This window comes from Vidua chalybeata, chromosome 16 (assembly GCF_026979565.1).
Source record: "Vidua chalybeata isolate OUT-0048 chromosome 16, bVidCha1 merged haplotype, whole genome shotgun sequence".
NCBI lineage: Eukaryota > Metazoa > Chordata > Aves > Passeriformes > Viduidae > Vidua > Vidua chalybeata.
In genome coordinates, this window is record NC_071545.1 from 8,896,645 (window position 1) to 8,909,058 (window position 12,414).

The 12,414-nt window shown below is 41.1% G+C and overlaps 1 protein-coding gene and 1 long non-coding RNA gene across 2 annotated transcripts in view; one reads left to right on the plus strand and one right to left on the minus strand.

The window, feature by feature from the left end:
* The window catches only part of PDILT (protein disulfide isomerase like, testis expressed), a 25,455-nt gene continuing 13,041 nt past the window's right edge, over positions 1-12,414 (minus strand). Inside the window, 9 exon segments of the mRNA XM_053957871.1 lie at positions 1-200; positions 1,914-2,003; positions 4,473-4,654; positions 5,990-6,110; positions 7,357-7,554; positions 8,506-8,631; positions 9,611-9,721; positions 10,252-10,389; positions 12,144-12,277. Coding sequence (XP_053813846.1) covers positions 132-200; positions 1,914-2,003; positions 4,473-4,654; positions 5,990-6,110; positions 7,357-7,554; positions 8,506-8,631; positions 9,611-9,721; positions 10,252-10,389; positions 12,144-12,277 — 1,169 coding nt within the window. The 3' untranslated portion in view covers positions 1-131.
* On the plus strand, positions 2,840-4,464 carry LOC128796154 (uncharacterized). The gene is made up of 4 exons (XR_008433737.1): positions 2,840-2,865; positions 3,223-3,285; positions 3,519-3,641; positions 4,323-4,464. It is a non-coding gene; the product is annotated as an uncharacterized LOC128796154 (long non-coding RNA).

The following is a 12,414-nucleotide window of genomic DNA, read 5'->3' on the forward strand; positions in this document are numbered from 1 at the left end:
TGGATACTAAATTCTTTACTTTTATTTTTTTATTCAGCTCTGTGTTCACTTGAGATGAGTCATTTTTCCAGTGAGCTCCTTCCAGGAAGGATTCCTCACAATCCTGAGAATATTTCTCTTTCTCTGTACTATTAAAGTTCTTTCTCTGTTATTACAGTTTCCTTTTGGCTGAAATCCTCTTTGATTCCTCCCAAAGGATCCTTTTAAAAAAGGAAATGCAAAAGGAAAATTGCTTATTACAAATATTCACAAAGACTCTAGTAATTCTTAAAAAAAAAACCCAAACATTTTAAGATCAGTTGAAATGCAGATTTTCATCTTTTCAACCAAGGAACTTGAGGTCTTCTTAATGAGGTCAGAAATTGTGCAGCTGTTGCTAAAATGCACTTTGTTTTCAAATATTTTTACTGGTTTATGGCAAAGCTTAGATGAAGCCTTGTATGAAGATTTAATATGAACATAGAATACCATGTGTGCTGATGGGCACAAGACTGTCTTTCTTTGACAATCTCAAAAGAAACTACCCTACTTATCTTGTTTGTGTGTTTGGGAATGCCTGAGGTGAGGATGCAGAATTACTTCAAGAGGGGAGTTCATATCAAGCACTGTACTGCCAATGGTCTAATACTGCAATCTTCTGGGAAAATGTGGTGGGTGTCAGGTAAGGGTGGAAAAAGTGAACAGATGAGAAAATGCCAATTACTTACTCCTTTTGCTACACAGAGCATGGTTTTGAGTGGTATTTTCTAAGCTGACTTTTTTACTTATTCTCTTATGTGAAATAAAGCATGAAGAAGAGACAGCAGAATATACAGAGCTCAAATACTGCATGTAAAAGACTGTAGAACTCAACAGATCTGCTTGAAACACAGCACTAGGGAACATGCAAGAGGCAGACATCAGCTGTAGGCTTTGGGTACTGGAAAGCAGAATTGTGCAGTGACTGGGCAAAGGTGGGTGTTTGGTCCTGCTCTGCAGCTCTGTGTCCCAGTACTAGTTTAGTCATCTCTCTCCATCAGTAACTACATATTGAAGCACTGAATGCAGGAGAAAATCAAAGCCTCTGGTGGAGATAAGTCTGAAGACTCAAAGCTGTTTCTCCACCCACAGACAGTTTTCCTACCAGCTGAAAAGAGTGTTAATAACAATTGCTACCCTGTGGTCCCACTTCATTCTGGGCAGAAAGGGCCCAGGATTCTCATACTGGGTGGACAGTGTCTCCATTTACATGTCAGGATTTTTTCTGTTGCTTGCAGTTCTGTGTGGAGATCAGTGACATTGCTCACTTACCATGTGTCTTTTTGCAGTGAAGTGTCTGTGATTAAATAACAGGCAGCTGTGGGACAGCAAACACTTCTCTGGTCTGACTTACAGTGTAGAAGAAAGGGTCAAGGAACTGGACAACAATCACAACCACATTGCTCAGAGAAGAGACTTCATGTGCTCTCAGTTCTGCCTTGTTTTACGAGGAAGAGAAGCTGCACTGAATGTAGCAGAATGAATTGAGCAATGGAGATTCGAACAACTCTGACACTTAGCTGGGGCTTTGTTTTTTCCAGCTAAAACTGTGAACAAGTGCTGCTGCACACCTGTCAGGCTGCAGGCTCCTTTGTGCCTCGCAGTGCTTACTGCCAGCGTTGATGTGGTGACTCAGGGATAACATGAGCAGTGGGAGATGAGGGGTTTGTGTGATAAGAACAAGGATGTGAGTGGGTGTGTGCCTGCCAGGCTGTGGTACATGACTGCAGCTGCTGTGGGGATGGAACCAGCTACGAACTGGCAAGAACCACCCCAGCACTGGCACGAGCAGGGGCCCAGGAGAGTGGCTGTGCTACAGCCAGCTCAGGAATGTCTCCACAAGCTGGGAACCTGCCTGGGTTACACAGCAGATCAGGTCTGGATCAAATGCCTACCTTCTCTCCTGGTTCTGCTTTCGTCTTTCTTTGTTCTTCTAAAAATTCAGAAAATGCCTCCAATGTATATTCTCCAGTATAGGCCAATTCCTGAAAAAAAAATTTAATGTTAAGTATGTAACTCTGTACACAAAATTTTGGAAATAATGGCAAAATGAGGTGGAGGATTTTGGTTCTTTAGACTGACCAAACTCTAGACTTTTGTGCTCAGTTTAGAAAGCAAGCACAGAGGCACAGCAGGTTCCAACATTATATGAAAATTGAGTGTAAAGAAGAAATAGATACATACATATTCCTTAGAAGAAAAGGATTTGTATAAAAAACAACCATTATTTTGTGGTACTAGTTGGGGATCCTGCCAGCTACTGACATCAGTGGGGTTTTTTGTGCTTAACAATAAACATTGGCAAGATATTCCGAAGTGCAGAGTATTTTAAGTGTCCAGCCATGCTATTCAAAGCTGTTCAAAGATTTTGATGGAATTCAAATTCTGGAAAGGTTTTGAAATACACTGTTGCACAGCTTGAAAGAAGAGGATGAAGATGATCAGTGACACTAATTTCCTTATTCTTCACCTTAAATTGGGGATTTCCTGAGGATTTTCTTCTGAGGAAGTGTAATGAAAAGTAGTTTCAGTTTAGATCTTTGAAATTTTCTGAGTGGGTCTAGGCACCATATTGTATTTTAAAGATTCCTCTCCAAAAAACCTTTGTTCTCTGGAAGTGTAAAAGGGTTTCGCACAAGTTTTTTAGAAAAAAATTGTAGAAGTTCATGTACATGACACTGGGAATTGTCTGCTGTTATCTGAATGTATTTAGAAATAGGTGAAGGCCTAATCTCAGCTGGGTTAAGCTCATTCCCACTGAGGCCAATAAAGTTGTGTTACTTTACACTGGGCACTCTTACAACTGATTTGAGTTTGAAGGACTGTAAACAAAACACCTCCAGACTGGTGAGTTCACTAAAATGGTACACTTTTTGTATACTAAAAGTTTGGTATTTCCATTACAAAAAAAAAAGTGTGGCAGCTTTGAAACTACTTTTTAATCGTTTTTATATTTGTAAGTTTAAGTTTCTCAAGAAAGATTATTTTATTTCTCCAGAGGCAATTAACATTCTCAGCTGAGTCTTGATTTTTATCAACTCTGATGATGGCTGGAACACCAGTTTCTCAGAGCCTGAAGAGCTGTAAAGCCAGAGAAACAGCTGATTCCTGCAGTGGTTACTGGGGATATGTGTCAACACTTTTCATTACAGTAATCTCTGTACAGGAGTATGGAAAAGGTATTTTTTCTCACTTAACCCATAGAAACAGACATCTGCAGGAGCCTGCACTGCTAGTCAAGTACAAGATGAAATCTCTGCACTTGAGGTAAGTAGTGCAAAAACATGGTGCACAAGGAAGAACTTGAGATTTCAAATAGCCTTTAATTCCAGAGTATTTTCAATTATGAAACAACCCCTTAATAGTTAATGAAGGTTTTTACTGGTTTGGGTTTTTTTTGTTTGTGGTGTTTTTGTTTGTTTGTTTGGGGTTTTTTTTGTTGTTGTTGTTGTTTTGGGTTTTTTTTTTTGCAAACTGACATTTATTTTGAACATTTAAAGGGTTTCTGCTTTTCTGCCAGAAGACTTACATCATGTGAGTGTGCAGGACTGCACTTCAATTCATCAGAAGTTGTACATGCACATCTGAGAGGACTATTTCTCAAAGATTAAATGAGGACATGGGTAAATGTCTTAGAATTTAATTTAAGTTTACTACTAAAAAGAAAAATGAAAAGCTTAGTAATGCCTTAATTATAGTGGTATCTTACTTTTTTTTTTACTTCAGTGATATTTTCTTTTTAATTAGATAATCTACATAGATGGAGAATGTAGCTATTTAATATTTTTTGCCTCCACTTTCAGCAGCATTTTCTAATTATTTTGTAACATAGCTGATTGATTAGGCAGTATATTGCAAAAATCATTGATCTTGACAACAAATATTTTTTACCAGTGGAGGCTGGGATACCAGAATGAAGTAAAATTACTGGCTTGAATGTATAGAAGAAAAATTTTTATTTGGGTTTTGTGAAAATGTAGAGGAAAATAACAAGAGTAGTATCAACATTTTAGAGACATTTATCATACATGCTCTGGAAAAAACTAGCACAAGTAATTCTTTGAGAGAACATCTCTTGTCATGGTTTGAGGTAAAAAGGCACTGCAGTCATTGGGAGGTAACTGTAAATTCACTCCAAGTTGACACTGTTGCTGGAACCCAACAAGCTGATTGGAGAATGTTAAACTGCAGGATGTGGGGCCCTAAGGACTTGTAGTCCAAGTGAGTAAATGATACCTGGATGAGCTCTTGCCACAGCCTCATATGTAGGATGAGACAATAGAAGGGTTTCTCCTCTAATTCAGGTTCTTGGCAGCAATATCTACTCAGTGCTGAGCAGAAAAGGACCAAAGCTTTCCTAGTGAAAGGACTCCTTTCTCCCTGTGACACCTGTGCACGTGCAAGCACAGCCCTGCCTTGCTGTGCCTCCCCAGTCTCCCCCAAGAGCTTCTCACCTGGTAGTGTGAGCCGGCAGGGAAGAGCGTGAAGAAGGGATAGCGATCCAGCGCCACGGACAGCATGTCGTTTGCTGTGACGTCAATCTTTGCAATCATTGTGTCTTTGTGACTTGCGTATCGCTCTCCCAGCTTATCCCAGATCAGCAGGAGTTTTCTGCACTCATGGGACCAAGGGGCATCTGCAAATTTAAAAATAAAATTATAAGGACACAGGAGTGCGTGTGGTGGTGCAATCACGGGGACCTATCTAGCCCTTCAAGTTAACAGGGTTTGTGGTGAATGTCTGCTTGAAACCATTTTCCCTTCATGAATTTCACATTTCCATGTAGAGATAACTATTATTCATTAACACATTTCTGATAGCAGTGCTGCTTTAGCCTTTTATGACTATAACAAACACAGAACTTGGATTACTTTGCTGGAGAGGTGTGCCAGATAACCAGTGCAACCCACGTTAAGTCTTGTGTCATTCCTGTGTTGAAATACTTGCCAGAACTACAAAATACTTCCTGCATACTAAAATTAACTGTGTTCATAAACCACGCTATGTTGACTCTAGAAAGAGAAGTTTGAGTCATGGTGCTGTTTTGACTCAGCACTGCAGAGATACAAGTCACCAGAAAGGCAAACTGCTGAGGGCCCAGTGTCCCTTTAAAAAGCTCACAGCACAGTTGCAGTCCCTCAGTTGGGAGAACAGTGCTCATACTTGGTTCATACAGAATTGCAATTTCAGGAGTACTTGACTGAATACATTCCCTGCCTTTCATTTCCAGAGGACTTGGTTCAATTCTTGCTTAGCTTATTCAGTTTGTTCATGATACTGAAATGTAAAAATTACTTCTGTGAGTGACACAGCTGCAGCCAGCAAGGAGGGTGGCAGGAATGTACTACCTTTAGGAATTTCTGGAATTCAGGGAAGTACTGTCTGTTCTTCTGTTAATGCTGCACGTTTGCTTTACTGAAGTAACTGAGGCACAAACTAATCCCTGCTGGCTGGTACAAGGATAGGGCAGAGGTTTCTTGCTGGAAAGAGTTATGTAAGGAAGCCACATCCCTTGCAGATAGAGGAGGAAAAAAAGAGTTACAATTTTCTAAACTACAATTCCTATCTGGGATTTAATCCTAGAGCATTATAACCAGACAATCTCACTTAATTCTCCCTCTGCCTTGGAAGACAGCCTGACTCATGCTGTACAACACGCTTCCGTCGTACACCATGACGTTCCAGTGTCCTGTCTTTCAACACAGAGATTTCATATGGCCTTGACAAATATTTACTGAACAGATCCAGTGCTATTCAGTGCAACACTAAGTCAGCAAAGGTATCACAGCATTTCCATAGCTATAACACAAATTTTGCTTCAATTCTTTCCAGAAACACTAAAAATTCATTGAGCTCAGATTCTGTAAAGTGCAAAGATTAGTTTGGTATGTATAAGCATGAGCTTTCATTTTTTCCTTCCAATTGATCACATTATAGCAGCTTAAAATCTGAATTCAATGACAACACTTACAAAACATAACAAATACAGTCATGGTCTTATTGAAGATGATACTGTTGAAATTCTTCCCAACAAGCACTTTGACAGGCATCTTGTCCCAGTCTTGTGGAATTTCTTCACTAGGGAGATGTTGCTGAGCAGAAAAAGAAACATTGCTGTGAAAGTGCAGGGAACATTGAGAAACTGTACTTTAGCTCAAGTTAATGTGAGACTGATGGGATATTACCTAATGAGCTCTGTTACTGTCTGATAACTCTTTTATATCATTCCATCCTGGTCAGCCATGGTTCCACCTTCTCTCCCTTCAGCAGGAGCTGGGATCTCACACCCCAGGGTAGTTGGTACTCAGAACTACTTGTCCCTCTCTTGAATGCAGGCTCTGTAGCAGACTGTCTGCAAATGATCCCTTGGAACACAGTTGTATTCCTTGTCCTGAATTCTTGTTGCCCGATTTTCAGAAGCTGGACTACTGAACAGTTTATGTGCTGTGGGCTTTCAAAAGTGATGTAAAACACACCAGGAAGTGTGCATTGCTGCTTAAATCTCTGCCTTCACCACCAGTCACGGTCCCCATGACTTCTACAATTTACAGTGCAGTAGCTGGGAATTTATCTTCTTTAACACCATGGCACAGTAGCAGAAAGGCACATGTGCCCCATGGAAGCAGATCCTGGTGAGAGAGGCCACATCCCCTCTGCTTCCATCCTTCTGCTCCCTTCCAACACTAAATACATCATCTACCTACTCACGTTTCTCTGCTCTCAATCTGACTGCTTTATCTTTTCTCCCTGTAAATCACCCTGAGGAGCACTGAATAAGCACAATGTTTTAATGTATTTTTCACAGGAGTGTGATGATGCCTCATTATGAAAACAAATGCTGTGTTTACCATTGGGAATGATCCCCCTGGGAAAATTCACTTCACTAAACTTGCTTTAAACAAATACCAAATGTTAATCCCCTCTGAAACTGTCACTTTTCGATTTACTGGATTTTTCTGTAACCTTAAAATCTGTTGCAATGATTGTTTGCATCTCTCCCCAGCAAAGGAAAGGAAATATCTCCATTATAGCATTAGAAAGATAGAGGCATAGGGAGTTTTTAAACCACTAAAATAAAACAGCTGGCATCAGTTAAAATATTGGGCATAAATGATCAATCCAGGATTTACACTGGAGGACTTGTAGCCCACCTCAGTTGTTAAATACAGAGGAATGCTCTGTCAACAGCAGTAGATGGTAGATGAATACATTAGGGTGACAGTGGATTAATAAACCAGTGATCACAACAGGACACTTCTAATTTTAAAAGGGGATGCTCTGCCAAGTTTATGTTTTAGCTGGTGTAGTAGAGAGCTGTCTCGTTAGTAATGGACATACCTTTGCTTTTCCATTTAGGTAGCTCTGGCAAAATTCTTTCAGGTTCTCCATAGTCACCTCATCCGCAGGCATTTTGTACCTGGCATCGCTGGTCAGATTCAGGATTCTCACAGCAGGAACATCAATGTCCCTGATGCGAAAATACTCAAAAATCCGTCCATTCCTTGCTTCATTAGTATCCACCAAAACAAACAATACCTGATGATAAAGAGAGAATCATGCATCTGGTTGAACCTTCCAGCTTTGGCTTAGCCATTTTGGAGAAATGGACTGTGGAGCTTGGCAGTGGGGTAGAATCTAACCTTAAATTCAAGGAACTGTGCAGAATTATTTTTGGTCTCAGACCGAAACCCGGAAGCTCTGTGGACTTTATTATACCTTGATCATAGTTAATAACAAATGCTAAAACAGAAGTACTGAAGCTTTTCCCTCTGTCCCTTCACAGTGCTGTGCTATCATGTCTTTCAGTAACACTTCTAAATTACCCCCCACAGTGCTTATTACTTTTCTTCATAAATCTTGACAGGACAGAAGAGCTGAAACACCTGTAATCCATATGTATTTACCAATATCTGATATTTGACTACAAGATGACTTACTGTTCTTCAGTGTCTCATGTACCTGGAGCAGGAATAGCACCACAGAAAACCGAAATACTTGGGTATTGTATATACTGCCTATAACTGTCTCTATACATGCCAACATGTTGCTGCAGGCAAGGCTATGCACATACCTTGCAATATTCCTCAGATTTTGTAGCTGGCTCCAGGCTTTTCTTCAGGCAATATACTGAGATCCTCATGGTATTTCCTGGTAGAGCCAGAAATTGCCAGAATTTTGCTAAAACTACCTTTGGTTTGAAGTTGCTCCCAGAAAATGGTATTTGTAAAATCAGAAACAGGTTAATTTGGAGCAGCTGGAATTAGTGCTCTTCTTTGTAATCTTTGTGTTTTAAAGAATCATTTCCAAGTGAAGTTTATCTTTCAACTTGTCCTTAACAAATTCAAATAATAGTTACTGGAACTGTTTTTAAATGGTTTGGTAGAGTTTGGACTGACAGCAGTGTATTTTTACCAGTAATACTGGTGAGTAGTTTTCCACTGATCTTTTGGCATTCCTATTTGCAAATCTGGATTCAGTGTTACAAACCTTTCCTCTGAATTCTGCAGCAGCAGACTGGTAGTTTTCGTAAATCTCATTGAATGTCTCCGAGTTCATTGGGGTGAACAGCAGGATGTGATTTTCAACAGGGACATCAAAAATCTTCACAGATGTCTGGGAAATAAAAGACTCAACATCTGCTCCACTCTTTGTAGGCAGAACAGTGAATCAGAGGCTCAGCATATCAGTATCCCTAGGCTCTGCTATTGCAAATTTTACTTTTTAAGACTCAGTTCCCAGTCATTTCCATAACCATTGGATTTTGTTTCATTGTTTTAAAGCAGATAAAGTAAGAAGAATCAGCAGCTGCTGAGGTTTTTTTGTTTTTGTTTTTTTCTGTTCCAGGAAAAACCTCATAGTTATTCATAGATTTTTACAGTCAGAAGGGACTGTGATCTTCTAGTCTGACCTCCTGTATAACACACACAGAAGAATTAATGCTGAAAGTAAAAGGTGGTGTCACCCAGGGAGGCCCAGCTGCTGTGGAGGAAAGACCTGGCTGGGCACTTCCTTCCCTTCTAGGTAACATCAGCAGCTTGTATCTCCTTCCCTGCACAGGACTACCTTTTTTCTCATGCAACCCTATAATCAGAGGCAATGGGCTGTTCTGAAGGCAAGCAGGTATTTCCATGTCTTTCCTTTCCTACCTGCACTAGCAACAATTACTGCTGGTTTCTTTCCTTCTTGCCTTGGCCCAGAGCTCCCTGTGGCTGCGTTGGGCTGGAATGTTTGGAGCCAGGATTAGGGACTGACCCTCCAAGCTCCCAGCCCACCAAGCTGCTGCAGAAGCAGCCTAGGCCTTGTTGGCTGCACAGGAGGGAGGTCTTTGCATGCTCAGAGCTCACTGTTCCACCAGCCACTCCTCCCCTCCTCCAGGAAACAACATCTTGCCAGAGGGAAGCATCATTTGGCCTGGGTTAGACCAAGAGCTGCATGCTGGGTTCTGCTGGCATTTCTAGATGTGTTTAAGAGTGGCCTTGTGAAAAAAGCAAACTCTCACTCCCTAAGGTGCAGAGTAGCTCCCTAGGTCTCTTTCTGCATGGATTTCTCTCTTTCTCCCATAGGTTTTGCTAATACAGTGAAATGCACATACCTCAATATTATATTCAGTGACCAAATCCAAGGTAAAGGTTTTGATTAGCCTCGTCAGGCCCAGTTTGCTCTGTTTACCATCTTCAAGCACTTCATTATGCACAGGTTTTCCCTGGACAAACAGTGAAGTTTGTGAGGTTGGTGGCCTTATAAACTATAGGAGCAAAATGACAGGCTTTAAAAGTGAATTTTATGATCCTCAGCAACCGAAATTCCATAGCTTGTAAAATGAATGTCACAGCTAGATTGCAGAACAAGATTACAGCTAAAATTCAAGGTACAGCTGACAGCTTTAATTTGTTCAGTAATGTTGACATACTGAAAGATCTTTCCTACATCTATACACAGTATCTGTGAGATATGCTTGCTCAGGAAATCATTGGTCTGACTACTTCCTAGTCTAAATATTGTTGCTACTCTGTTTAGTTTTGGTTTTGTTGTTGGCCGCTTCTGTTGGAGACTGGAAGAAAATTCCTGGTCAAAAGCAACACCCAAGAAAAGAGGTGAATGTCTGGAAAGTAAAGCTATTATACCCAGATCCTTAAGCATAAAATTTATATATAACCTGAAAAATTCCCAAACTGCCTTTCCAGAGCCCACAGCTGTCACGACACCTTACCTGCTAGACTTTTGTACTCCTACCTTCTTAAACACAATGAGAGAGTTCCTTTGGACACCGTAGTTAGCACAGACATCCTCACTGGCTGTCATCCCAAAAGGCATCTCTGGCACATCTCTTGCTGTCTCACAGAAAACTTCCACACTGTCAGTGTGAAGTTCCTAGTCCCAGAAAGAGTATTTATTAAGACTTTGCCCTACATCCTGCTAAGATGTGTAGGAGTAAGCTCCAGGTGGAGCAAGCCCCTAAAATCTTGTGAAGTAAAGAGCAGAGTATAATTGTGAAGTGGATAATGCTTTCCCGGATTACCTCTAAGGGGGAAACCTAGGAGTGCTGTGACACAGCTCTTGTTGGCTGGCCTGGGTCAGCAGGGATGGTGTGGTGTCCCCTCTGTCCTCCCTGCACTGATCTCATCCTCCCTGCTCTCCCCTGGCACTGCCACCCTCTGCAAAGCCTTCTGCAGGCTGGGAGGGATGGTGCCAGCAGCTGCTCCCCCTGCACAGCTGGCAGGAGTGAGGGATTACAGGAGGGCTCTCTGCTCACAAGAGGAGCTGACTGGCACATCTGGGGATTTTGACTGAGTGCTCTTCAAGGCAGGGACCTTGACTCCTGCATCTGTCAAATAGTCACTGTGCTGTCCACCCTCACACTAATAGTAAATAAGCAGGATGAAAGGCAACAGCACTTCCAGATTTGATTTAATCAGACAATTATTTCATGCTAGATGAATAGTAATTTATATGCTGAGACCTTCCAACACATCCTGGCACTCATATTTGTGAGCAATCTGTGAGTAATAGAAGCCCAAATATGGCTCTCTATTTGCTTGGACACTGTTTTGTTGGCTTTCACCCATTAAATTTCTGACATGCCCTAGCTCATTGCTCATCTATTGCCCAAGCAAGACCAGGGTCCAGTCAAACACATCTGCAGGCAATATCTGCTATCAGTGTGGTTCAGGGAACTCTCTGGCATCATTGTGATAGAAAGAGCTTCTCAATTTCCCCAAGCACTGGAAAACTGCCTTTCTTCTTAAACAGCTGCAAGCAGATTGCTGCAAAGCAAAATTCTGGGCACTGAGCATTTTCACAGTTTGTCCTGTTATGTTCTATGTGCTCACCAGCTTTGTTACTATGGGGCATTTTGGTAATGAATCCTGTTTTCCATATCCACAGAACTTGGACTGTCTGCTGTAGCCAGCACATTTGGGATATTATCAGTTCAGGTATGAGTCCAGACATTCTGCTTTTAACTGGGCAGGGAGATATCAGAATAAAAGTCTCTTTAGTTAGAGAAAATCCTTGATTGAATTTCCAGATATTAAGGATCTCAAGGACACATTGAAAAATCAGAAAAAAACTGTTCCTATTTTATTCACTCTGACAGCATTTCTATTGACTGTTGATCAGTAGCATTCAGCCCAAATCCTAACAACATTATTCTGCTCTGGAAGCTGGTAGAATTTGCTTGAGAAAGGACTACATGTGTTGGATCATCTACAGTGGTAATATTTTATGACTTCCTATCTGTGCAGATTTGGCCTTCTTCACATCAGGAAAATTTGGGAGAGTTTGGCAGGAGGCCTTTCTCTGAGGATGCAAGAAACACTGCTGTGACCAGCCAGAGCTGTGCAAACACTGCTGGAGCACCCTGCTCTCAGGGTCTCTGTGCCCAGGTGCTGGTTAAGGAAATGTGCTGTGGTGTAAGATTTCCTTATTTCTGCCTTGGCTGCTTGTCTGAAAGTGTGAAAAAATAGAGACTATTAATTTTTTTTTTCAAATGTAGATAAAACTGAGGATCTGCATTTTTCTGGTGAGTTCTTGGTCTTTTGGATGTGTGGGCTCTGGTAGTGATAGCAAGCAGTATATCCCAAAGCTGGAACAGAACCAGCCTTTTGAGTTTTCCAGATAATTACCCTAAAGAAGCCAATCACAGCTAAATCATCAGCTTTTATGATGGCTTCAGCCTGATCAGTAGAGTTGATTAAAACAGTGCTAGGTCCTGTTCTTCTTTTTACCCATGTAATAAAGGTTGAAGCTTTTCTGACTCCTGTGGGAGGAAAAGAGAGTTAAAATGAAAATCAAAATGAATGGCAGAAATTTCTGTGCAATCAGGACAGAGGCAGTGGAGATGCAGAGGGATGCTGAATACAAATGGACTTGGGCTCCTTAGGACTGAGGTCAAAG